Source organism: Hoplias malabaricus, chromosome 10 (genome assembly GCF_029633855.1).
Source record: "Hoplias malabaricus isolate fHopMal1 chromosome 10, fHopMal1.hap1, whole genome shotgun sequence".
NCBI lineage: Eukaryota > Metazoa > Chordata > Actinopteri > Characiformes > Erythrinidae > Hoplias > Hoplias malabaricus.
In genome coordinates this window covers 43674820-43702346 of record NC_089809.1, presented here as the reverse complement: position 1 = coordinate 43702346, position 27527 = coordinate 43674820, and the positions used below count along the sequence as shown (strand labels likewise).

Sequence of the window (27527 nt, the reverse complement as noted above, 5' to 3'; positions counted from 1 at the left end):
ACCAGCGCTCCAACCCCTAAGGTGCATTTTTAAAACATTCAGAGGATGGTCCCCACTCCAGTCGAGGGTTTACACACACTGTTATTATTTCTGTGAATGAATCAGATTAACCTCAACCTTAGTGTCAACAAACCAACAATGTCAGGGGGGGTTATTCACTGCTTTGTGTGTGTGGACACGTGTAACCATCAGAACACACAGTCATCACTGTCACGTCGCGCTGGTCTGTGCACCACAGCACTTTCTGTCAGTGGCTGATATCTCTTCACTGGAATGGAAGTAGGCATCTTGTTGATCAGTGCGGGTCTTTATCAGAGCGCCGTCGGCGTTTCCCATGCAGAGCATGCGGGAGGCCTAGATCTACGGAGGAATCTGAGGGTATTTTAAGACGCGTGTTTGTGGGAGGCTGCGGCTTGTGCTTTTTAAACACAGCGCTGGAATGTTCTTTAGGGTTTAGGTGGTTCCTTTAAATTCTCAAGAAGTTTCACTGTGAAAGCAAACATTTCTGGGGACAAAGGAAAAAGACAAATATCAACTGGTCAACCAGGGTCCTGAAGAAACCCCTGGACTTTTCCTGTTGTGTTCAACATTAACTCTTAGTTATTTTTTAGAGCGCAGGCAGCAGCAGTAACGTGTGTCTAATTCTCTCCCGCTTTAGGCAGAGCCTGACTGTTGAGGGGGAGCGACATCCCATAATCCTGAACACTCATTTCAGCCAGAAAGTCTTATCAGAGGTGAAGCAGGATCACAGTGTCACCTACGCCACTGTTACAACTGTCCCATCCGCTCAGACCAAATCTCCACCCTACCCTTTAACCAGAGGCTTCTGGAAGAGTGAGATACTCAGGTGTGCTCAGGAATCCACCTCTGCTCGACAGGTGTGTGGCTTGGCTTTCTCCACTGGCCCTGTGAAATATAAATATATACATTTCCCAATTCCTTTTTATTTTAATTAAATTTCAGAGCCTACATGACCTCACAGGGCACGAGGAACTGTTTGCACAGTTAAAAAACATATCACTTTAATTCTGAACTCTTGTTTATACCTCATTTCCATGACTCTGTCCTGAGGTTTGTGTACGAATAGGTTTTTTGGGGTAAAATCTTATTAAGGAACATATATAAATTTAAATGTAGTAGTTTGAAAACAGTGAGTGAGAAGAATGTATTGGTCGCTGCATTCGTTACGAGTCCCATCTAAAAACATAGTGGGAGAATGTTTGAATATTTAAATACAATCATATATTACACAAAAACATTATAAGACTTGGTGGGGGCGCCAGTCCTTCACAGGGCAACACAGACACACACATTCACTCACACCTACGGACACTTTTGAGTGGCCAATCCACCTACCAGTGTGTGTTTTTGGACTGTGGGAGGAAACCGGAGCACCCAGAGGAAACCCACGCAGACACAGGGAGAACACAGCACACTCCTCACAGACAGTCACCCGGAGGAAACCCACGCAGACACAGAGAGAACACACCACACTCCTCACAGACAGTCACCCGGAGGAAACCCATGCAGACACAGGGAGAGCACAGCACACTCCTCACAGACAGTCACCCGGAGGAAACCCGCGCAGACACAGGGAGAACACACCACACTCTTCACAGACAGTCACCCGGAGGAAACCCACACAGACACAGAGAGAACACAGCATATTCCTCACAGACAGTCACCCGGAGGAAACCCATGCAGACACAGGGAGAGCACAGCACACTCCTCACAGACAGTCACCCGGAGGAAACCCACGCAGACACAGGGAGAACACACCACACTCCTCACAGACAGTCACCCAGAGGAAACCCGCGCAGACACAGGGAGAACACACCACACTCCTCACAGACAGTCACCCGGAGGAAACCCACACAGACACAGGGAGAACACACCACACTCCTCACAGACAGTCACCCGGAGGAAACCCACGCAGACACAGAGAGAACACACCACACTCCTCACAGACAGTCACCCGGAGGTAACCCACGCAGACACAGAGAGAACACACCACACTCCTCACAGACAGTCACCCGGAGGAAACCCACGCAGACACAGGGAGAACACAACACACTCCTCACAGACAGTCACCCGGAGGTAACCCACGCAGACACAGAGAGAACACACCACAGTCCTCACAGACAGTCACCCGGAGGTAACCCACGCAGACACAGAGAGAACACACCACACTGCTCACAGACAGTCACCCGGAGAAAACCCACGCAGACACAGGGAGAACACACCACACTCCTCACAGACAGTCACCCGGAGGAAACCCACGCAGACACAGAGAGAACACACCACAGTCCTCACAGACAGTCACCCGGAGGAAACCCACGCAGACACAGAGAGAACACACCACAGTCCTCACAGACAGTCACCCGGAGGAAACCCACACAGACACAGAGAGAACACACCACAGTCCTCACAGACAGTCACCCGGAGGTAACCCACGCAGACACAGAGAGAACACACCACACTCCTCACAGACAGTCACCCGGAGGAAACCCACGCAGACACAGAGAGAACACACCACACTCCTCACAGACAGTCACCCGGAGGTAACCCACGCAGACACAGGGAGAACACACCACACTCCTCACAGACAGTCACCCGGAGGAAACCCACACAGACACAGAGAGAACACACCACACTGCTCACAGACAGTCACCCGGAGGAAACCCACGCAGACACAGGGAGAACACACCACAGTCCTCACAGACAGTCACCCGGAGGAAACCCACGCAGACACAGGGAGAACACACCACACTCCTCACAGACAGTCACCCGGAGGAAACCCACGCAGACACAGAGAGAACACACCACAGTCCTCACAGACAGTCACCCGGAGGTAACCCACGCAGACACAGAGAGAACACACCACAGTCCTCACAGACAGTCACCCGGAGGTAACCCACGCAGACACAGAGAGAACACACCACACTCCTCACATACAGTCACCCGGAGGAAACCCACGCAGACACAGAGAGAACACACCACGGTCCTCACAGACAGTCACCCGGAGGTAACCCACGCAGACACAGGGAGAACACACCACACTCCTCACAGACAGTCACCCGGAGGAAACCCACGCAGACACAGAGAGAACACACCACAGTCCTCACAGACAGTCACCCGGAGGTAACCCACGCAGACACAGAGAGAACACACCACACTCCTCACAGACAGTCACCCGGAGGTAACCCATGCAGACACAGAGAGAACACACCACACTCATCACAGACAGTCACCTGGAGCGGGAATCGAACCCACAAGCTCCAGGCCCCTGGAGCTGTGTGACTGCGACACCTACCTGCTGCTCCACCGTGCCGCCCTAGTTCAGTCTCTCTAACTGAATTTAAAATGATCACCAAATACGACCGATTACAGCGTGGTTCAGTTCGAGGTGGACTTTAACTTTTCTTTGTCTTGTTTCTGGAGTTTGTTTTTTATCAGTTTTGTTTTAATAAAATCCTTCAATGTCTTTCCTGTTTTGGACACTAACGGGTTATTCCCAGTCATTTATAACGTACAAAGCCCTTATTTACACAGGTCTAACCTTATTGGTCTGGTCTTTGTGTCTTATCCCAGGTGTGTGCCGTAGCCCACAGAGACACAGGAGGTCCCCTGCAGTCCATCTTAGAGGCGGTGGAGGCGTCTGGGCCAGCAGGATCTATTTGTGGCCCCGTGGAGGCGGTGGTTCAGAGGGTGTACGCCTTCCCTGTCCAGCCCTCCCCTACCACAAACTCACTGAGACACAGACCTGTCAGCAAGGCTCGGCCGCGGCACATCGGCAGGTAGTTCTTATAGACGGCCACACCGTCACCCTGGAGGTGTTTGTTGCGCTAACTGTAGCCTGACAACAGCAGGGGTCATCTAGAGACCTGTGAAATGGTTTTTGCATACGGCTAAATCTGTGTGCAAGAACACGGTGTGTTCAGGAGGTGGTGTACTCATACTGTTCCTGTTTGTAAACCATGCCATGGGAGTTTCACATCATTCATGAGGACATTCACCTCTCCAAGCAGCAGAGTAAACCTCTGCTCTACATCCTATCAATGACTAACTACTGAGCCCCTCCCTGGACATGAAGTTCTCTCTCTGTCTCTCTCTATCTCTCTCTCTCTCTCTCTCTTTCTCCCTCTCTTGATTGCTCTCTCTCGCTCTCACTCGTTCTCTCTCTCTCTCTCTCTCTCTCTCGCTCCCTCTCTTGATTGCTCTCTCTCTCGCTCTCACTCGTTCTCTCTCTCTCTCTCTCTCTCTCTCTCGCTCCCTCTCTTGATTGCTCTCTCTCTCGCTCTCACTCGTTCTCTCTTTCTTTTGCTCTCTCTCTCTCTCTCTCTCTCTCTCTCTCTCTCTCTCTCTCTCTCTCTCTCTCGCTCTCTTTCTCTGTGTCTCTCTCTCTTGCTCTCTGTCTCTCTCTCTCTCTCTCTCTCTCTCTCTCTCGCTCTCTTTCTCTGTGTCTCTCTCTCTTGCTCTCTGTCTCTCTCTCTCTCTCTCGGCTCATGATGTGACGTGACAAACAGCTGAGCATTGTCAGTGATCCAGTGTCACATACAGACAGACGTTAGGGATCTAAACCTAAGCAGTCAGTAACTCTGTTAACATCTGTTTTTAAAGCCAACGTCATTTACAGGTCGCATGTTTTGAACGGTTTAAATGTGATACGGAGGCCTCTGTCAGATTCATGTAAATGGATCATGGCACGCAGTTCTGGTAACTGTCTGAGTTTTCTAAAGGTCTAGACCCTCTCTGACCCTCTCTGACCCTCTCTGATCCTCTCAGATCCTCTGCAGCTTGTTGTTTTGTTGTTATGCTGAGTAACAGCAGAGGGTCCAGACTGTTGATGGAACACGCTGAGATGCACACGCTCATGTGACGGAAAATGAGACACAGCCAGAAAGTAAACGACAGAGATAGACAGCGAGAAAGAGGTCTAAAAAGAGAAATGGGTGGAAAGATCATCCAAGCTCTTTGAGAAACATGATCCTTGTCAGACGTTCTGGTATCTTGTAAACACAGGAAGCTGGGGCACCCCAGCGTGGTCTGTGTGTGTGTGCGTGTGTTTGTGTGTGTGTGCGTGTGCGTATGCGTGTGTGTGCGTGCGTGTGTGTGTGCACATGTGTATGTGCGTGTGTGTGTGTGCGTGTTTCTGCGCATGTGTGCGTATGCGTGTGTTTGTGTGTGTGCGCGCGTATGCGTGTGTGTGTGTGCGTGTTTCTGCGCGTGTGTGTGTGCACATGTGTGCGTGTGTGTGTTTAAATTAAATTTAACTCTAAATTCAGGAGAAGGCTAACTGCGTTAGCGACAGCGCTACAAACCAAACACCTCGAGGTACACATGAGTTTCTGTGGGAATTCAAACAGTGATTAAACACTTACAGACGACTTCTGTATCAAACCCAAAGGATCTGCTGCTCCCCACAATCCTACACCTCCTCTTTAACTGTAGTAAACATGTCTCTATCATTCTGTGAGTCGCCTTCACTTCCACAGATGGTGAGCCTCCACCTGGACGATGCTCCAGTCCCCTCAGCGCACGTCAGCCGTAACGGTGACCTTCTGATTTAGCTGGACATCATTATCACCCATCAGCTCTAATCCAGGAGCAGCAGTAGCCTCTCTACTGACCTCTCAGAAGACCTCAGCGTTACGTCTCACGCAAAGGATGACTCTGTTTATTCAGTAGGGTCCCTGTCGCTACACCCACACTTTAAGATCCACACCGACCACAAGGACAGCGCCCCCTTCTTGGCCCCAACAACATCATCCCTGGAGCCACACACGCTTTCCAAGGAAAGGCTCAGTCCCCCAGCCAAGTCCTGACCCTGACCCGCTGAGCCCCAGTGGATCTGCGTGTGCTGATATTTAGGGGCTCTGACTGCTTGTACTTTAGATTTACGATGTTCGGAAATGACTGTAAATATCATATTATTATTATTAGTAATAAGGGTCTAAAAAGGCATGAGCCGTGTTAAGCTTGGTCTAAAAACAGGAATGGGCCATTTTTAAATGTGTATAAAGGTAAAGAGTGTGTTACAGCGTGTGAAACACACACAGGCTCCACGCAGGACACGCCGTCTTAGTTTTCAATCATTAATAAAGGTCTAAGAAGGTCCCTGGACTTGTTGGGGATGTGTGTGTGTGTGTTGGGGGGGGGGGGGGGGTAGCATTCAGACGATTTGTTTTTTGCTTCAAGACAACATTTAGTTCCAGTAAAAAGTGCAGAGTATAAACAAGCTGAAGAAGTGCCTGGTTGGAAGAGAGGAGAGGAGAGAGGAGAGGAGGGGATGTTTTCAAGAAGAGGTCAGAACACAATGTGCTTGAGGTGTCTGGTTTCAGGCCTGTTTATCACAAGCTGCTCCCTGATTGGTGGATTGAGTGGCGGAAGGAATCCCGCCCACTGTGTCACTACCAATCCAGGGCCATGGTAACATTCTGTTGGGGAGAGTTACTCTCGGTGGGGTTTGTGTGTGTGTGTGTGTGTGTGTGTGTTTAAACAAGCTCAATGGTGTGCAGTTCCAGGAAGCGCCCCCAAGTTGCAGTGAATTCCTGCGATTACTCACAATAACAAATTCCTGAAGGTGGCCGGCCACAGCTGCTGGCCAATGGCAGCCGCCTGGTCACTGACAGCTTCTTCCACTAACTGAGCAGGGGAAATGGAGGTAGTTGTTTATGTCAACCTGCTCCGAGCACGAGGTGCCTCTGTCCCATTCCTGCTCTACCCCCCCGACGTTCTCCTGTTTCATTAGGAGACACAGGCCTAAACAAGCCTCTCTGTTAGGGAAATGTTTAACCCCGTCCATCTCTTCACCTGGGGCTTGTCACTCGCGATTCTGTCTAATGTCTGGTCCTTCTTTTATCTGGTCACTGGTCCCCGGTTATTTCGGCTTTACCACTCGTTGGAGAATGGGTAGAGTGAGGTCTGGATCAGTCTTGTCACTACATGTCATCATTCTGCTTCTTTCTGTGTTGAGTTCCTTCTGACTTTAGCTAAACATGAAGCTAAAAATATTAATCACGTTTTTAAACGTGATTTAAATCCACTCCGGTCACTCTGTACTCCTCCAACCACAGACTGTAGTCCATCTGGTGCTCTGCATACTTTGTTACCCCCCTGTCCCCCTGTTCTTCAGTGCTCAGGACCCCCACAGAGCAGGTGTGATGTGGTGGTGGATCATTCTCAGCGCTGCAGTGACACTGACGTGGTGGTGGTGTGTTAGTGTGTGTTGTGCTGGTGTAGAGTGGATCAGACACAGCAGTGCTGCTGGAGTTTTTAAACCCCTCAGTGTCTGGACTGAGAACAGTCCACCGACCAAAAACATCCAGCCGACAGCGTCCTGTGTCACTGATGAAGGACTAGAGGACGAGCGACACACACTGTGCAGCGACAGATGAGCTACTGTCTCTGACTCTACATCTACAAGGTGGACCAACGAGGGAGGAGTGTCTCACAGAGTGGACAGAGAGTGGACACAGGGTTTAAAAACACACTTTTTCTGTTCCAGTGGTTACTGAAGCAGTTTCAGTGCTTATAGCAGATGCAGCAGAAGTGCCACCTCTTCTACTTAAGTCATGAAGGCTTTCAGAGGAATCTGAATATTAGAGTCAGATGTGCTGGATCTGAACTCCTCTAGAGGGGTAGATCTCCGAGACCAGGATTGATTGGGCACCCGGTTAAACCCATGCTCTTGATCTTTACAGTGAATGTCTTTCTGTGCAGGTTGTGTGCGCTGATGCAGGATGTTTATGGCATGTTCGGCGAGGTGGAGTTGCAGTATATATCTTCAGAAGAGGAGCTCCAACAGTGCACAGAGCAGCTGGGGGGGAAAGTGTGTGTGCTGCAGGGCCTGAAAGTGATCCAGCGCCTCACTCGCGAGAGGTGACTACTGTTTATCCATACGTTCTGACCTCAGATTTCACTTATGTTTGAAAGGATACAAGAAAATGTCTTTAACACAAAAGAGCATAAGCCATAACAACTGCCTTATGATTCAATAGAAGCCTCAGGCCCAGAATATCAAATCACCATGGTGTTAGGGTTAGCTTTTAACCTCTTTTATAACTGGGGACTACATACGTGAACTGACCCCGCTGTATGTAGAGGTGTTTGTAAAGTCTTCAGCTGGGTAACCTATGTCACCTTCAGTGAGAGAGAAGTCTGGACTCCAGGCAGACGAGTCTAGCTCCTGCTCTGTCTGTGCAGTCAGGCTGTAGAAGTAGGATTTTCCCTGTTATGATGAAAGAAGGGGCGGCACGGTGGTGCAGCAGGTAGGTGTCGCAGTCACACAGCTCCAGGGACCCGGAGGTTGTGGGTTCGATTTCCGCTCCGGGTGTGGTGTGTTCTCTCTGTGTCTGTGTGGGTTTCCTCCGGGTGACTGTCTGTGAGGAGTGTGGTGTGTTCTCCCTGTGTCTGCGTGGGTTTCCTCTGGGTGACTGTCTGTGAGGAGTGTGGTGTGTTCTTTCTGTGTCTGTGTGGGTTTCCTCCGGGTGACTGTCTGTGAGGAGTGTGGTGTGTTCTCTCTGTGTCTGCGTGGGTTTCCTCCGGGTGACTGTCTGTGAGGAGTGTGGTGTGTTCTCTCTGTGTCTGTGTGGGTTTCCTCCGGGTGACTGTCTGTGAGGAGTGTGGTTTGTTCTCTCTGTGTCTGTGTGGGTTTCCTCCGGGTGACTGTCTGTGAGGAGTTGGTGTGTTCTCCCTGTGTCTGTGTGGGTTTCCTCCGGGTGACTGTCTGTGAGGAGTGTGGTTTGTTCTCTCTGTGTCTGTGTGGGTTTCCTCCGGGTGACTGTCTGTGAGGAGTGGGTGTGTTCTCCCTGTGTCTGTGTGGGTTTCCTCCGGGTGACTGTCTGTGAGGAGTGTGGTGTGTTCTCTCTGTGTCTGCGTGGGTTTCCTCCGGGTGACTGTCTGTGAGGAGTGTGGTGTGTTCTCCCTGTGTCTGCGTGGGTTTCTTCCGGGTGCTCCGGTTTCCTCCGGGTGAGGAGCGTGGTGTGTTCTCTCTGTGTCTGCGTGGGTTTCTTCCGGGTGCTCCGGTTTCCTCCGGGTGAGGAGCGTGGTGTGTTCTCCCTGTGTCTGCGTGGGTTTCTTCCGGGTGCTCCGGTTTCCTCCGGGTGAGGAGCGTGGTGTGTTCTCCCTGTGTCTGCGTGGGTTTCTTCCGGGTGCTCCGGTTTCCTCCGGGTGAGGAGTGTGGTGTGTTCTCCCTGTGTCTGCGTGGGTTTCTTCCGGGTGCTCCGGTTTCCTCCGGGTGAGGAGTGTGGTGTGTTCTCTCTGTGTCTGCATGGGTTTCCTCCGGGTGCTCCGGTTTCTTCCCACAGTCCAAAAACACAGGTTGGTAGGTGGATTGGCGACTCAAAAGTGTCCGTAGGTGTGAGTGTGTGTGTTGCCCTGTGAAGGACTGGCTACCCCTCCAGAGTGTATTCCTGCCTTGCGCCCAATGATTCCAGACCCCACCGTGACCCTGAACTGGATACGGGTTACAGATAATGAATGAATGAATGAATGAATGAATGAATGAATGAATGAATGATGAAAGAAGCCTCAATGTCCCTGAAAAAGACGTTGTCTAAAAGGCAGCACGTTCCTCCTAAATGTGCATAAATATTCCCCAATTAAAGACATTGTCCTCATACTTTGCTACTTCTGACCGTTGTCTCTCTGTTCTGTAGTGAATATGCTTTGAATTGATGCAGAGAGAATGACTAGAGATGCATCATTTAAACACAGCAGCTGTCCTTCACACTGTGAATATTTCACGGCGAATGACCAATAGAAACTCTCCAAAATTACCCTGAATTAAATCTCTTCTACATTGACTTCCACTGAAAGTATTGAAGCTTTTTTCCTCCTCCTGTAAAGTTACTGTTTTAAAAGATGCACGTTTTAATTTGACAGCGACTATATGTTACCTCCAGTCGGCCAGAGTATATCTCCAGCTCCTCAATTAAGACACTGCCTTCGTCACAGTCAGCCCCTAAAGCTCTGCTGGGAGTGCACTGTCTCAGGGGCACGGTTGGAATGGAGCGGTGTTAGCGTCTCCTCAGCGATGGACCTCCTCCATTTGATCGGCATAAAAATCACTGCAGGATGAGCGAGTATCCCAAAGCTTCCTGACCTTCCTTCTGGACCCTTCGCTGGTATTCCCAGATCTAGAAGCAGCATGAATTAGCCTCCACTGCTGCCCACCGCTGACGGGTTCCTTGCTTGGTGCGCAGAGGCATCATGGGACAGGACCTTGGCCTCAGTTAGTTGTTCACCAGCGTTCTCTATAGCACCGTCACTCCCTTATTGAAGTGCTTTACTGTGTATATATATAAACTGAATATAACATTGGGGTTAACACTGGCTCATCTTAAAGGTTAACATACGTTTTTATAAATTTAAAAGTAGACATTGAATGTTGACTTGATGTGCACCGTGTTGGACTTCCGTAAACACTGAGCAGGTCATCATCTCTCGTCAGACCATAAATACCTTCCTCTACTGTGCTGCAAGAAGCTGCAAGAAAGTGTATGTGTTCATTTGAGATTAGAGAGTTTTCCGCTGGCTTTGTCTCAGAGAGTCTTCACAGTCCACTGTGTTTGAGCTAAAATCTCATTCAGTTTGAAATGATGTGGAAAAGCTGGCTCCCCGAGTTGCCATCCACTCCAGATGGTGTTGACATAGAAGTTGATCCCTAGCAAGTTTTCACTGTCTGTCTCCGACGTCTCCAGCTCAGATTAGCCGCGCTGTTAAAGGGTCGGCAGCGTGGAATGAGAGGAACTCCGAAAGTGTGAGATGTATGACCATGTCTAGTGTTCTAGATATATCTCTCAAGGTCTCCTCTTCTTAGAGGCTGCTTGTCTAAGTTGTTTGCAGTTACTCTGGCAAGAAGCTCTTACATGCAGCGGTAACTATGAACTGAAATACCCCCCTGTGTCTGCAAAGGCAAGATACAGAGACTAAATACCTAATATGATGAGAGATGTATAGCTGCAGTCCTCTTTAATACCCCCAGAAACGTTGAACATTGTGTAAACTGCTGTGGTGATACTCTTTAAGCTTTATTTATCAACAAAAGCAGTGAAAATATTACAATCTTGTCTCTGAACAGCTCTGGATTTTGTAAATATAAACACGTTTAGAATCTGATGCCTGCCAAATGCTCCAAAAATAGTGAGGAGAGAGGCGAGTTTGCACTTAGCTCCATCACCTTTTACTGACACTGTTTAAGCGTTTGGGAACTGAGGAGACTAATCGCTGCAGTTTTGTGAGTGGAGTTTTTGGCTGTTCTCACTGGATAAAGGACTTCAGCTGCTTAACTGTATGTGGTCATCGCCGTCTGAGTCTCCTGTTCATGACGGGCGCAGGAGACAGATCTGGACCTCGGGCTGTCACGCTGTTGTAGCACGTACTGAAATAACCATGGACTCCCAGGAAAAGACGTCACCTTCATAGTAGTGTATGTCTCTCTAAAATCCCAGGATACACCTCCACAGCAGCGGTACGTTCTCTCATACGTGGCTCAGCCGTTCCTCTCCCCCGGACCACTATGGATAAAACAGGGACTCCACTGACCACAGCACAGCACTTTTTTTGGAGCGTGCTGCAAGCTGCAGTTTATAAATGTGTGTATATTTACAAAATAGAGTCACGTTGTTCTGAAAAAACTTTGGAAATCATTTCCTTGTGCTTTTGTCATTAAATAAATTTCAAGAGAATTAACAGAGGACTGAGGCCTGTTTTTCCTGCAGTTTACACAATGGCAGGGTGTTCTGCAAACAAGGTTAAAACAGCTGTGGTTTATTCCAAATGCTAGTGAATCACACATTATTTACATTTACTCCCATTCAGAGCTGAAGTTGTTAGAAACTTTGTGTGATCCCTAACAGCCTTCGTATCCCAGCCACCCCCAGCTGTCCCTGTGTGCAGCAGCTCAGCCCCTTGAAAGCCACGTCTGGTCGGACTGGATGAAGCAGTCGAGCGGGTCGAGTGTGAGCCGGCCTTGGATTATGAGGCTGTAGAACTGGTTCTGAACAATGAGTCCTTGCTTTGCTGGAACAGAGACGTACACTATTTGGCTCCAGTGCCAGCTCACGCTGATGCCTGCAGTCTCAGAGGCACTCAGGACCCCCAGCTGCAAGAAATAACCAGCCATAGGTTCAGCTCAGCTTTCAGGCCCCGTCACTCTCAGGGTCTGGGCTCTAATTCCTGATTTTCTGAAGCTGTGAAACTCATGTTCATGGTCCTGTGTGGCACCTAAGATTAAGGACACTTAGCGTGGTAGACGTTTTTCTTTCTGTTAAAGGCATGTTTCTGCCAAGCTGCCGTCTGATTGGTCACGTTAGAATAAAGGTAGTAAAAATAAAGAAATGTTTCAGCAGTAGCTTATTAACAGTAAAATAGTGTATTCATTTTATGAACTGAAAAAAGGATTTATATCTTATTTATATAAGTGTTTCTTACGTTTTAAATCTAGATCTCTGGCCCAGTCTGTGTGTGTGTGTGTGTGTTTGTGTGTGTGTAAGTGTTTTCCGTGTGTCTGTGTGTATATGAGAGGAAGCGTGCCTCAGCTTGCAGGTCTTACTGATCGCCAGATGATTTTTCCCAAGGATCATTCCAGATTATTCTAATGAATATGCCGCCATAAGCACAGATATATGCTCAGTCACGTTTCTTCCCCTAATATCTTGTAGTGGCAGAGGTCTTGGATGTAATCTTTTTGACTTGATGGAGACTCAGGAGTGTAAGAATTTAACACTTTATAAAATGACAATAGAAAACGTTTCATTCAGTGTCAAGAGGATTTTACAAGTTCACGACTGTAATCAACAAAACCCTGTGTCTCCTCTCCATGTGGTGCTCTGGAAACCGCTCTAATGTGTTTACGAAGCCCCGGTGTCTGTAAATGGGTAAAAAAAACAAAGTGTCTGGATCCGGTGCTAGGCTTTCTCTCTCTCTGCTCACGGCAGAGAAACGCCATCTGGAGGTTTTTAGACAACGGAGAGACTCCAAACGCTGAAAAGCACCAACCGAGATGAGGATGTTGCTCTATTCCTGCTCCATGGGGGGGTCACACTGACTTATTTTAACTGTTTCAGATCACTTAAGGTGGAAATGTCTCCAAACTCAGGAGAAGGCTAACTGCGTTAGCGACAGTGCTACAAACTAAACACCTCGAGTTACACATGAGTTTCTGTGGGAATTCAAACAGTGAATAAACACTTACAGAAGAGTTATTCTCCTCAAACACACCGTTCCACCTTAAAAGACACAGAGCTTAGAACTGTTTCCCAAAAACCATAGATGTTCCCTTTAAGGGTAAAATTCCTGCTCACTGTAATTAAACCCTAGTGTCAGCTTTCCATTCGTCATGTGACCCTGTTTTCTCCCTCTTTCTCTGTAGATGTGCTCAGCTTTTCAGTCTGATTGACAGCTTGTGGCCTCCGTTGGTTCCTGTGAGGGTTGATGGAGAGCAGCCATGCCATCAGACAGTAGGTATCCGTAGGTTTCCTGACCAGTAACTCACTGCTGCCCAGCATCACTTTTCATCATTTCCTGTGAGTGCACACCACAAGCTCTTAACTCTTCACTGAGAGGCAGGTCTTTTGGGCAGAAACCTTCCCTGGACCCTGTACTCAGACAAAACAATGTTTTAAACCAACACTACGTAAGATTTGGTATTTTACTCCTGGGCTCCCCCTGCTTTTACAGAGCGTAGTTCACTTTTACAGCACTGTTCTGAAATCAGGGGGGAGGGGAAAGAGAGAGAAGGTGTTTCCCATCCTCGTCCAGAAGATACATAGAGCATGTTCTGCGGTGCTTAACCTGGAATAGAAATGAGAGAGGCTCTATTTCATTACAGCTCAGTGGAAAATCACCTAGAGTTGCTTTTAAATCTCAGTTTTTTATTCTCCGAGCACTAATGCTGAGTCGACTGTGCCTGTGAGGGATTGGTGCCCCCTCCAGGGTGTGTTCCTGCCTTGCTCCCAGTGATTCCGGGTAGACTCTGGACCCACCACCGCCCTGAACTGGATAAGGGTCACAGACAATGAATGAATGAATGAGTGAACGTTAAAGTGGTCTTCTTCATTTGAAGCGCCTCTAAACTTTTAACCATCTTCTTTGGTCAGGAACAAAATTTGATTGATTTTTTTCTCCCAGTTCTTAATTTTGCGCTAATATTTTTTAATAGCACAAAGTTGTTTTTTTTTTGCACACACTGCCCTTCACTGTAGAGGGTCAGCAACCTTCTGCCTGGTGTAACTCGTGTCCTGTGGCCCTCCTGATGACAGACGAGTAACGGAGTGTGGAATAAGTTGTGAATGCAGTTGATAAACCAATTTGAACAAGACTAATTATGCTGATGTTTCTTGTAGAACCCCGTTCCATCCCCCAGCTTCTGTTATAGGCTGTCTGGACCTCAGGGTTGTGTTCAACCTCAAGATGTGTCTCCTCTGTACCGGCCAGCAGTCCTTCTCACGCTCCAGGAGGTCCTACAGGTGACAGACGCGCACAAGCACACTCACGTTCTTTGATTGTTCTTCTGGAGCTGTTGTCTTTAGCTCGTTTGGAGGTGGTGTGAACGGAGGCTGTGGTTTTTGTCGTGTTTCTCTCTTTAAGATGGAGTCGACTGGAAGCCAGTACAGTTTCAAGGCTGCTGTGGTGTATAAGAGAGAAGAGGTAAATCTTTACTTGTAGGGGTTTATGCTACTGTTCTTGTGCATCTGTAATGTATCTTTACTCGGTGTAAGTCGTGTAGATTTGGACTTATTTACTGTGTGTGTGGATGGCAGCAAGCTGGAATTTACTTGATTCTTTAAACCTCTGTGTCCCTCGGTGTATAGCTGCCCTCAGACACAGCTGCCCTCAGACACAGCTACCCTCAGACACAACTGCCCTCAGACACGGCTACCTTCAGACACAGCTGCCCTCAGACACGGCTGCCGTCAGACACAGCTAACCTCAGACACAGCTGCCCTCAGACACAGCTACCCTCAGACACAACTGCCCTCAGACACGGCTACCTTCAGACACAGCTGCCCTCAGACACGGCTGCCCTCAGACACGGCTGCCCTCAGACACGGCTGCCGTCAGACACAGCTAACCTCAGACACAGCTGCCCTCAGACACAGCTAGCCTCAGACACAGCTGCTCTCAGACACAGCTGGCCTCAGACACAGCTGGCCTCAGACACGTCTGCCGTCAGACACAGCTAACCTCAGACACAGCTGCCTTCAGACACAGCTACCTTCAGACACGGCTGCCCTCAGACACAGCTGCCCTCAGACACAGCTGCTCTCAGACACAGCTGCTCTCAGACTCAGCTGCCCTCAGACACAGCTGCCCTCAGACACAGCTGCCCTCAGACACAGCTGCCCTCAGACACAGCTGCCCTCAGACTCAGCTAGCCTCAGACACAGCTGCCCTCAGACACAGCTGCCCTCAGACACAGCTGCCCTCAGACACAGCTGCCCTCAGACACAGCTGCCCTCAGACTCAGCTAGCCTCAGACACAGCTGCCCTCAGACACAGCTGCCCTCAGACACAGCTGCCCTCAGACACAGCTGCCCTCAGACACAGCTGCCCTCAGACACAGCTAACCTCAGACACAGCTAACCTCAGACACAGCTACCCTCAGACAGTCAGTGACAGAGTTTAGCAGATTTTAACCTTCTCTTCTTTCTTTTCTAGTTAAAGTTTTTATCAAGTTATTAGTTGTATTTTTATTTTTCTCTCCCCAATGATTTAATTTTGTTATAGTTCTGTAACGTAACTGTTTTCAGTTTAATTTTCCTACTTGTCCTTTTATGATGAAACATTTATTCTTTATTGTTCTCTTAATTCTTTACTTTGCTTAATTTATCTTATAAATGTATTGATGAAGTTCTGTTCACTTTAATCTGATTAACTTGTAAATGAGGGTCATCCTCGGTGTTGTTCTGAGTGAAGATAACGGTTGATTGATTGTGTACAGAGTGAGGGAGAGGACCTCTTGCTGTTTGTGACGGACCGCAGCCTGCAGAGAACAGGGAGCGATAGCAGAACTCTGCCTGTGTTTGTGAGGTCCTCGTGCCTGCTCCAGGCCTCTGTCAGACAGGCTCTTACATCCCTCCATCTCAGACCCACACTGGTATTTAAAGACGTAACCACAGAGAATGGTAAGCTGCCTTTAAAGGGTGCTTTACATTTGAGACACGACGAATTAATGCTGTTAAAGATACTTTCAGTTGAACCTCATCTCAATTCTGAAAATGAAGTAATGTCAAAGCAGCTCCATCTCTGCTGAGTTTCTCTGATCAAACCCCCATCTGATGGAGAGCACGTAAATCTGAGCACAAACGTTTAACATCGTTATCAATAGAAAAAGCCAAAACAATAAGAACAGAAGCACACAATGCTCCAGTCCAAAAGTGGGTGGAGTTATGTTTCCACGTGCACTGATATAAACACACGCTGCTCTTCCTCCACGTTCCGTTTAAAGACGTGTTACACTGCTTTTATTTCATACGACTGACTCCGCCCACAAACTCCACCACAGTGGGTGGAGCCACAGCCTCTAATCCACTGCAGTAACACACTGTTTACACCGTCACACACCTCCATCACACCATTCTACTGTCTCCGACCAATCAGCACGCTCCGTTTACTCCACTGTTTATTTCCTCAAAACGCCCTCAGTTTAACTCTATACAGTTTGGACAGTAGGGGGCGCAGTGCACTCCCACACCACCAATGAGTGGAGCCGTTGTTTCATGAGCCTCTGAACTACATCTTTTCAAAAGCTCACTACTGAAACATCTGTATGGATTATGGCATTCTTCATATAAATTATTTGTAAATGAAGAATTGGTGGGCGGGTCTTGATGTTCGACGCTGAAGCTGATTCATCAACTGCGCTCAGATCTCCACCTGTTGCATTGTTACTGAAAAGGTTTATGAGTCAAAAGATAAAGAGTTTGTGTGTTGTTCAGTGAGGTCCGATCTTACACAGCTCTGACCAGGACGGGCTGGTGTGAGATTCCTGATTTTCAAATCTTTTGATCATGAAAGGTATTTTCCTCTACGTTATCTTGTACTGCAGGTCAGATATTTTGCTGGGGGCAGACTGTGATCCAGCTGGACTCTGAGCAGGTTCTAAACCCGAAGCCCGTTCTGCTGGACCAGCTGAGTCTGGAGAGCGCACCCTGTACTCTCTGCAGTGTTGAAGGTCTGTACATTCCCTACATAACCCCTGAAGCTCATACATTGGTGCAGATCAAGTGGTGCTCCTGGAGTTTTTAAACCCCTCAGTGTCTGGACTGAGAACAGTCCGCCGACCAAAAACATCCAGCCGACAGCGTCCTGTGTCACTGATGAAGGACTAGAGGACGAGCGACACACACTGTGCAGCGACAGATGAGCTACTGTCTCTGACTCTACATCTACAAGGTGGACCAACGAGGGAGGAGTGTCTCACAGAGTGGACAGAGAGTGGACACAGGGTTTAAAAACTCCAGCAGCACTGCTGTGTCTGATCCACTCTACACCAGCACAACACACACTAACACACCACCACCACGTCAGTGTCACTGCAGAAACTGTGTCTGTGTGTGTGTGTGTGTGTGTGTATATGAGTGTGTGTGTGTGTGGGTATGTGTGTGTGGGTATGTGCGTCTGTGTGTGTGTGTGTGTGTGTGTGTGTGTGTGTATGTGTGTGTGTGTATGTGCGTGTGTGTATGTGCGTGTGTGTATGTGCGTGTGTGTATGTGCGTGTGTGTATGTGTGTGTGTGTGCATGTTTTTCTGGTCTCTATCTAATCTTAGTACATTAAAGGCCTATCCATTGTGAGTGAGTGCTTTTTACTGAGTAAGCTTTATAGGCAAAACAGAAAGGCATTAATAAAGACAGACACATTTCTTCAGATTCCTTGTGCCCCACCTGCAGTAACTACGTGCCCCACACTTTGAGAAACGTGTATTAGATCGTACAAATTTCTGTTCTTCTAACATGTGAATCACAGCTTTCTTTGCTGGTGTGTGAAGAGTTGGACTTTGGGTAGGTGTGTGTTTAAAGAGATAAGGCAGAACATCTGTCAGAAAAGTCTTACACCTTCAGTTTATCTTATCAGTCATAACTACCCTGTTACATAAAGGGCCTCCGTGCACTTGGATGTACTTGTTTATAAAGCCCTGTTGGGATTGGAGATATTACACTATTGATATACCCCCTCGCTGCCCCCCTCAACAGGGCGCTCTGTAACCAGATCATCAGTGTCAGTCACTTCAACTGTCTGTGGTTTTAGTGTGTGGATTCATTCATTGTCTGTAACCCTTATCCAGTTCAGGGCGGTGGTGGGTCCGGAGCCTACCCGGAATCACTGGGCACAAGGCGGGAACACACCCTCGAGGGGGCGCCAGTCCTTCAAAGAGCGACACACACTCACACATTCACTCACACACTCACACCTACGGACACTTTTGAGTCACCAATCCACCTACTAACGTGTGTTTTTGGAGTGTGGGAGGAAACCAGAACACCTGGAGGAAACCCACACAGACACAGGAGAACACACCACACTCCTTACAGACAGTCACCCAGAGGAAACCCACACAGACACAGGGAGAACACACCACACTCCTCACAGACAGTCACCCGGAGGAAACCCACACAGACACAGAGAGAACACACCACACTCCTCACAGACAGTCACCCGGAGGAAACCCAAGCAGACACAGAGAGAACACACCACACTCCTCACAGACAGTCACCCAGAGGAAACCCACACAGACACAGGGAGAACACACCACACTCCTTACAGACAGTCACTCGGAGGAAACCCATGCAGACACAGAGAGAACACACCACACTCCTCACAGACAGTCACCCGGAGGTAACCCACGCAGACACAGAGAGAACACACCACACTCCTCACAGATAGTCACCCGGAGTAAACCCACACAGACACAGGGAGAACACACCACACTCCTCACAGATAGTCACCCGGAGTAAACCCACACAGACACAGGGAGAACACACCACACTCCTCACAGACAGTCACCCGGAGTAAACCCACACAGACACAGGGAGAACACACCACACTCCTCACAGACAGTCACCCGGAGGAAACCCACGCAGACACAGGGAGAACACACCACACTCCTCACAGACAGTCACCCGGAGGAAACCCACGCAGACACAGGGAGAACACACCACACTCCTCACAGACAGTCACCCGGAGGAAACCCACGCAGACACAGAGAGAACACACCACACTCCTCACAGCTATTTTGTTAAGTTTGATTGGTTTATGGTAGTGTGGTTAATCCTGCAGCTCTGTTTCAGCTTACGTTGAGACGGTTATTATTAGACAGGTTGTAGCCATGTGGACCCACAATGGAACGAATCCAGAACTGAAATCTTAGTGTTTGGAGAGCAGCCTTGGTGTTTTGTCAGCGGGTTTAAAAGAGATGAAGTAATTAGCGGGTTTGTTCAGCAGCCTTGTGCACATCATCTGTGGTGTGTGTGTGACATATTGCTCCTAATCCTTACTCCCAGTGTGTGATGTCTGCTCTGCAGGGGTGGTGGTGGACGTGGATGAAGCGTCTGCGTTCTCGTGGCCGACCTGCAGTCAGTGTGGGAGCGACTGCTTAGAGGAGGTGCAGAATGAGCAGTGAGTCGTTTATTTACGAAATCAGTGATTGATAATTAAACATAAATCGTATTTTAAATCTAAAGTATTAATGAGTCTTTTATCATTAATTGGCCAAAGGATATAAATGTTTATCTGAGTATATGCTGTTTGCAGGTGATGATGTGTGTACAGTGTTTCAGTAATAAGTCAGTAACGGTGTTTAGGGGTGTGTCCAAACAGCTGTAAGTGCTCTAAGCTGTAGATGCTGTCAAAACGTTCAGTATTCACTGTGGCTTTAAGGATCCAGTAACGGTAGCAAACTCTGATCACTGAGGACAGAACGTAAGGTTTGTCTCCTTTGTTTTTCTGGTTTAAAGAAGGTTATAGGTTTCCGTATTTTCTTTTAGTGTTTGCTCTTGTTCAGATGAAAGTATAAACCAAGCTTAACAAACGTAAAGTTCCTTTTTCTATAAGTTGAGTTCAGTGGCGGATGCTGGTCTTTCAAGGAGGGGAAGCTCAATTTCGGCCTACATCATAAAATGTGTTGGTTTATTTGTACGTAAATTCTACCCTCCGTTCCTTTTCTTTTCCAGGGACTTGACTAGTGTCCTCTCAATGGCCAGCAGAGCTAGGCTTAAACGGCCTTGGCCCATGTGAAGTGTGTCCGCCTGTGAGTGCTTTGTGACGGTGGAGGGGCTCAGCAGCACCCGCTGGACAGAAACTGTGATAGAAGTCAGAAAGAGTGATAGAAGTCAGTCTCCAAACACAAGCAGCTACAAAAAAAACACCAGAAACAGAAGCTCGATTTGTCGCTAGTCGTTTTTAACAAAGAAAATGCTGCTAAGAGAACATCTCTGGTTCAACTCAGAACAGAATGAAAATGTAATGCTCCCACGGATCTTTACACCAAAGGATCGCTGATTCGCTCATTTCACTGTCAATCAAAAAGGGATTCAGCCTCAGACAGATCATCCAATCATCATGCAGAAGCTGAGCGTCCGGGCCAGCCGAGGCCAGCCCACTGCCCCATAGACCCCCAGAGACGCTGAGCGTCCGATGGGCGGGACAAAGCCCAGCATTTATCCAATGACTCGTCTCGTTTCGCTGCACTTCGCTGCTTCACTATTGAACTCTGTGGATGCTCAGCGTCCTCTCTATTTAAAGCACTGTGAAGCTGCGGGAATGATTGAGAGGAAAGCCGCGTCTTTACCAGTGATAAGAAGCTGATTCTGAACAAAAGTTGAGCGCGTTGTAGTGCATATTTATTCAATGACATGTACACAACAGTATATATTTAATCACTTATTTTTTGACATTTTAGGGGAAGCTGAGCTTCACTTGCAGTCTTAGAGCAATCGCCACTGGTTGAATTATTAGCTAAACCCACTTTTTACAAATATTTGGTTTGCTCCAGGTTTTTAACAAGTTTGCCCTCCCCCTCAACCCACCCTCAAAAAAGTGTCCCCTCAAAAAAGTGTCCCCTCAATCCCAATCGGGAGTTGGGGGACACTTGCTTCCTCTGAAACACGTGAGATGGAGCTAAAACACAACACAGAGCAGCTCAACACACCAGAGGAGAACACACACTGCCCAGATCTGTAGCACCAGCCCACAGATGCCCACACTAACTAACACCACGAGAACAACCACGAGTTTAGGGTCAACTCAGTAAATCCACCTTTCTTTTTCCCAGTTTTTAAAATTTAAACACAGCACCAGTCAAAAGTTTGGACACACCTCCTCATCAGTGATTGGTGGAGTAGAGCTAGTCACTGTATAGAGCTGTGTACCAGCCCCTACCTCTGCACAGCCCCAGTTACAGTCTCAGACACATTCAGAAGGGAGCGGTTCTACAGATTAACTCTCGACGAGGCCACAGCTGTTCACTGAAAACCGTTCCCGGTGACGACCTCATGAAGCCGACTGAGAGAACGGAGAGAGTGTGTGAAGCTGTCGTCAAAGCAACAGGGGGCTACTGTGAAGAGTCTAAAGTATAAAACACATTCTGCTTTCTTTAACACTTCTCTGTTTACTACATCACTCCATATGTGTTCCTTCATAGTTTTAATGTCTTCCACATTCATTTACAATGAAGAAAATAATAAAAAACAAAGAAAAACCACTGAATGAGAAGGTGTCCACACTTTTGACCGGTGCTGTACATTCACAACATGTGGAAAACGGCCCAAAAACAAAGGAGACCCTCCCTGAGTGGGTGTCCAAACTTTTGACTGGTGCTGTGCGTATGTTTTTAAGCATTAAATTATGAATATTTCAGTCCTCTGTAGGAGTCTGAACAAATACAAAGTCCAGTCTTCTGTCCCACCTTCGCTCTGTGTGTGTTGTGTGTTTTCAGGGATGCACTGCTGTGTGTCAGCTGTGGAGCAGTGGACAAACCCACCACGAAGATGCAGCTGGAAGTGTTTGTTAGTTGCCCCTCGATGAGTCACTGCACTGTTAAAGTTAAGGTGCGTTTGTATCAAGGCGTATTTGTGTGTGTTCGTGCGTCTGTGTAAATATTATGTTCGTATTAGACACTAACAACCTGTTTCAGAAGAAAAAGGAAGATGAGAAATAATCAGATGTTGTTCGCCGGGTGTAAGAGCTTTTTCGAGGGGTTGATTACTATCCTCCCACTTTATTTCCTAGAAGTCTGAGATAGCACCGGTGCGTGTCTCTTATGAAAGTGAGATTGACAGTAGATCATTTGGATTAGAAGAGTGTCAGAACTGTGTTCTATACTGAGTCACAGTACAGCACTTGTTTTCATGGCAGCGATGCATTACAAAAACTGTGGGATGCACAGAAACCTATGTGTTTGTAGAAGCATGGTTCATTACTCAAACGTGCTCCAACAAGGTCCTGGTCTTTGGTGTTGTTCTGTAAATCACATCACTGCCCTCATGTCGTCTGAGATTTACACAGTGGCTAATCCTCCCGAGCAGTGGGCCTCACCTGGTCTCACCTGGGGACCCACAGTCTCAAATCAGTTCAGAAGCACTGCTCTAAACCAAGACATGGAGAATACACATCAGTCAGCCGTGGCATTAAATCTACCACCTTGTATCTGCACTCATTGTCCACTCCGCTCACTCTGTAGTTCATCTGTAGCTCTGCATACTTTATTATCCCTCTTCCCCCTCTGTTCTCCAGCGCTCAGGACCCCCACAGAGCAGGTGTGATGTGGTGGTGGATCATTCTCAGCGCTGCAGTGACACTGACGTGGTGGTGGTGTGTTAGTGTGTGTTGTGCTGGTGTAGAGTGGATCAGACACAGCAGTGCTGCTGGAGTTTAATGTGAAGCCGTGATGTTGATTTGTAAGCAAGCGTGTTCTGTTTTTATCAGCTACAGCAGATGTCCATCCTGCGCCTCTTGAACTCAACGGAACTTGCTGAGGTGAGAACCTTATCACCTTCTGAGTCTCTTCTTCTTCTTCTTCTTCTTCTTCTTCTTCTTCTTCTCAGCTGTGGATCCTTGTCTTTGTGATCTGCTGGTGCCCCTTGACACTTTCTCTTTCGTTAACTGGAGTCAAGGATTTAGGGATTAATTCTAGCCTTGGACTAATATGTAAAGTCAGTGATGAGTCTTCATTAGACATTCTGTGTAAAAATGCATTTTAAATAGTGTAAGGTATAATTGTAATTTCAGACTCAAATACTCCACGTGGGTTTCCTCCGGGTGACTGTCTGTGAGGAGTGTGGTCTGTTCTCTCTGTGTCTGCGTGGGTTTCCTCCAGGTGACTGTCTGTGAGGAGTGTGGTGTGTTCTCCCTGTGTCTGCGTGGGTTTCCTCCGGGTGACTGTCTGTGAGGAGTGTGGTGTGTTCTCTCTGTGTCTGCGTGGGTTTCCTCCGGGTGACTGTCTGTGAGGAGTGTGGTGTGTTCTCTCTGTGTCTGCGTGGGTTTCCTCCGGGTGACTGTCTGTGAGGAGTGTGGTGTGTTCTCCCTGTGTCTGCGTGAGTTTCCTCCGGGTGACTGTCTGTGAGGAGTGTGGTGTGTTCTCCCTGTGTCTGTGTGGGTTTCCTCCGGGTGACTGTCTGTGAGGAGTGTGGTGTGTTCTACCTGTGTCTGTGTGGGTTTCCTCCGGGTGACTGTCTGTGAGGAGTGTGGTGTGTGTTCTCTGTGTCTGTGTGGGTTTCCTCTGGGTGACTGTCTGTGAGGAGTGTGGTGTGTTCTCTCTGTGTCTGCGTGGGTTTCCTCTGGGTGACTGTCTGTGAGGAGTGTGGTGTGTTCTCTCTGTGTCTGCGTGGGTTTCCTCCGGGTGACTGTCTGTGAGGAGTGTGGTGTGTTCTCCCTGTGTCTGCGTGAGTTTCCTCCGGGTGACTGTCTGTGAGGAGTGTGGTGTGTTCTCCCTGTGTCTGTGTGGGTTTCCTCCGGGTGACTGTCTGTGAGGAGTGTGGTGTGTTCTACCTGTGTCTGTGTGGGTTTCCTCCGGGTGACTGTCTGTGAGGAGTGTGGTGTGTGTTCTCTGTGTCTGTGTGGGTTTCCTCTGGGTGACTGTCTGTGAGGAGTGTGGTGTGTTCTCTCTGTGTCTGCGTGGGTTTCCTCTGGGTGACTGTCTGTGAGGAGTGTGGTGTGTTCTCCCTGTGTCTGTGTGGGTTTCCTCCGGGTGACTGTTTGTGAGGAGTGTGGTGTGTTCTCTCTGTGTCTGAGTGGGTTTCCTCTGGGTGACTGTCTGTGAGGAATGTGGTGTGTTCTCTGTGTCTGTGTGGGTTTCCTCCGGGTGACTGTTTGTGAGGAGTGTGGTGTGTTCTCTCTGTGTCTGAGTGGGTTTCCTCCGGGTGACTGTCTGTGAGGAGTGTGGTGTGTTCTCCCTGTGTCTGTGTGGGTTTCCTCCGGGTGACTGTCTGTGAGGAGTGTGGTGTGTTCTCCCTGTGTCTGTGTGGGTTTCCTCCGGGTGACTGTCTGTGAGGAGTGTGGTGTGTGTTCTCTGTGTCTGTGTGGGTTTCCTCCGGGTGACTGTCTGTGAGGAGTGTGGTGTGTTCTACCTGTGTCTGCGTGGGTTTCCTCCGGGTGACTGTCTGTGAGGAGTGTGGTGTGTTCTCCCTGTGTCTGTGTGGGTTTCCTCCGGGTGACTGTCTGTGAGGAGTGTGGTGTGTTCTCCCTGTGTCTGTGTGGGTTTCCTCCGGGTGACTGTCTGTGAGGAATGTGGTGTGTGTTCTCTGTGTCTGTGTGGGTTTCCTCTGGGTGACTGTCTGTGAGGAGTGTGGTGTGTTCTCTCTGTGTCTGCGTGGGTTTCCTCTGGGTGACTGTCTGTGAGGAGTGTGGTGTGTTCTCTCTGTGTCTGCGTGGGTTTCCTCTGGGTGACTGTCTGTGAGGAGTGTGGTGTGTTCTCTCTGTGTCTGCGTGGGTTTCCTCTGGGTGACTGTCTGTGAGGAGTGTGGTGTGTTCTCTGTGTCTGTGTGGGTTACCTCCTGGTGACTGTTTGTGAGGAGTGTGGTGTGTTCTCTCTGTGTCTGAGTGGGTTCTGCGGATCCACCCCCGTCCTGAACTGGATAAGGGCTACAGACAATGAATGAATGATTACACATGAGTTATACACATGAGTTATAATAAAATGAGTGGGGGGATGTTTGCATTTTGAATTACAATTACGTCACACGAAAAAACACATAGTAACGTAGGATTCGGCTTCATCCTCATCTGTGATCAAGGTCTTGAGATACACATAAAGCTCATGTTCCTCAGAGGACACGCTGATCCTAACTGTGTTTGATAGCTCATGTTCAGCAGCTTGTGTGTGTATTCTCTGTGTCTGACAGGGCTACGAGGTGGAGACCGTACTCAGGAAGAAGCTCGGCCCCCTCAGTGCATTCATCCATGTCGTCAGCAGGACCTCCAGCCTTTGGATGAGTCTGGAGGAGATCCTTCTTTAAAACTCTTCACAGGAACATCTTCGGAAACATTTTAGACTCGTGTTTGTGTGCCATCGTCTAGAGAAGCCGAGGTGTCTGTGGTGATGAGGGCGGAGCTAAAAGAGGATACAGCTGCCCACAGATGAGCACCATCCCACTCCAAACACTACTCTCAAATCAGCCACTGGAAGAAAGAGATGCTGTGTGTTGTACCTGTTACCTGCAGAGACACCAGCTCAGGACCTCACGGCTGAGTCTGTGGTGTATCATCTGTGCCGATGCTTGTGAAGTGTGTGTGTGTGTGTTTGTTTTGGCACACTGCACCTGAAATAAAAATAGTGCAGTCCCACCCAGACTGACCACCTGGTTGTTTACGGCCAGGTGTTTACTGTGTGACAGAATTAGAGACGTATAATTACAGCCGTTTATTCTATTTATAATTTATATAAAGTAAGTTCTAAGTGAGCCACTGTGTTTTCAGCGTCTTCAGATTAAACTTTAAAGGAATGAATGATTTTTAGATCCGTTTTTTTAGTATTTTCAGGTACATTTTACTCTGAAAGCGTGTCTGTGGGAGAACGTCTGTCCTGTGGCTTTTGACTTCACTTTTAAATAGGTTCCGCCAGGGTTCTTTATTAAAGGAAATGTTTTTTTAAGAGCGTTTAGTTCTAGACCATATTCGAAAATGTGCAGTCCAATTAAAACCCTGTATCTGTGTGTGTGTGTGTGTGTGTGTGTGTGTGTAACCCCTTCTCCATCATTTCATCACCACACACAGAATCATGGTTCTAAACACGACCATTGCCTTTCTATCAAGAACCCTTGGAGAACCTTATTTAAGGTTTATGTCTTAAATCCTAGTCCCTGCGTCCTGTGTTTGATCTCCTGGATGGTGGTGTGTGTGTGTGTGTGTGTTGTTCTGAGTGTTATCGCTTGTTTCAGACGGTGCTAAAAAGTAAGTAGAAGAGTATAGAACTGTAGGTTCTAAAGGGAACCACTGCCTTTTTATCAGAACCCTTGAAGAAGTCTTTTGTAAAGTTCTGCACTAAAAGCCTCTTTCTCTCGACCTCACACTTCTACAAGTTTCTTCAAGGGTTCCTCGTTAAAGGCAATGGTTCCGTTTGGAACTGCTTGTTCTTTATAGAGAACCCTTAGCTTGGTGAATTGGTTCTTCAGTTGGATGGAGGATGTGATTTTATGTTTGTATCTAGCACCAAAAAGGACACGTAACATATTGCTGTGTAAAGAACCACAGCAGGTTCTCCATCGGTCTGAAGAGCCTCGTCTACACAGAACCTGTTTGGAACAATATAGAACCCTTTTTATGTCGCTCAGTACAGTACCTCAAGTTTTGCTCAACTACACTGTTAAAAATCATGGTTCTTTAAGGGTTCTTTACAAATGAAAATGGTTCTATATAGAACCATGAACACGTAAAGGTCACTGCATGATTAGAGGGTTCTGTGCCTTGTGAAAGCCATTGTCACATTCGTGGAAGGTTCATGAAAAGCTCTTCTACAGTTACAATGTCAACAGAAGAACTGCTTCTGGAGCCGTACAGAACCCTTTTCTAAAAGGTGCCAAATAGAACCATCTGTAGCACATTCTCTATCAGTCTAAAGAACCCTTTCACTGTGTAAAGAACCCTTTAATCATGCCAAGAATTCAGGGTTCTACATAAATGCATCATCTTTACTAAAGAACCCTTGGAGAAACTATCGTTCTTTAAGAAAAAGGTTCCAGTGCTCATTGCTATGCCAGTGGTTCTGTTAAGAACCACAAATTAATGTCTAGAACCACCTGCAGGTTCTCTCCTACAGACCGATGGACAATGTGCAGTAAAGAGCTTTTCTGTTGTAACTCATTCTCCGTCGGAGCCTGGGGCCGGTTCTAAACAGAAGGAGAACCCTGTTTTTAAGAGCGTACTCTCGCTGCAGTCGCCTTTTTAATCCAAGCCAACACCACTCTTTTCCAGCTGTTTCTGGGCTGTCTGCGCAGACGCAGACGCAGGCGCACGCACACCGCACGGAGGCACTGGTTCAGTTTGGGATTTTATTAAAACTTTTTACAATATTCCCACTTTTCTGTACAAA

The 27527-nt window shown here is 48.0% G+C and overlaps 1 protein-coding gene across 5 annotated transcripts in view; it reads left to right on the top strand.

Annotated features, from left to right (window-relative positions):
* The window catches only part of spidr (scaffold protein involved in DNA repair), a 57272-nt gene extending 29787 nt beyond the window's left edge, over positions 1 to 27485 (top strand). The window contains exons 9-20 of one of the 5 annotated variants that reach the window (XM_066682512.1): positions 659 to 878; positions 3592 to 3797; positions 7723 to 7881; positions 13376 to 13463; positions 14349 to 14471; positions 14593 to 14652; positions 15947 to 16130; positions 17054 to 17179; positions 19528 to 19621; positions 21939 to 22050; positions 22928 to 22978; positions 25342 to 27485. In XM_066682512.1, coding sequence (XP_066538609.1) covers positions 659 to 878; positions 3592 to 3797; positions 7723 to 7881; positions 13376 to 13463; positions 14349 to 14471; positions 14593 to 14652; positions 15947 to 16130; positions 17054 to 17179; positions 19528 to 19621; positions 21939 to 22050; positions 22928 to 22978; positions 25342 to 25455 — 1537 coding nt within the window. In that variant the 3' untranslated portion in view covers positions 25456 to 27485. Of the gene's footprint in view, positions 1 to 658; positions 879 to 3591; positions 3798 to 7722; positions 7882 to 13375; positions 13464 to 14348; positions 14472 to 14592; positions 14653 to 15946; positions 16131 to 17053; positions 17180 to 19527; positions 19622 to 20175; positions 20334 to 21938; positions 22052 to 22927; positions 22979 to 25341 lie in introns of those variants that run through there. The other 4 variants (XR_010804326.1, XR_010804325.1, XM_066682514.1 and 1 more) reach the window with 4 other exon arrangements.
* Positions 27486 to 27527: the final 42 nt, after the last annotated feature.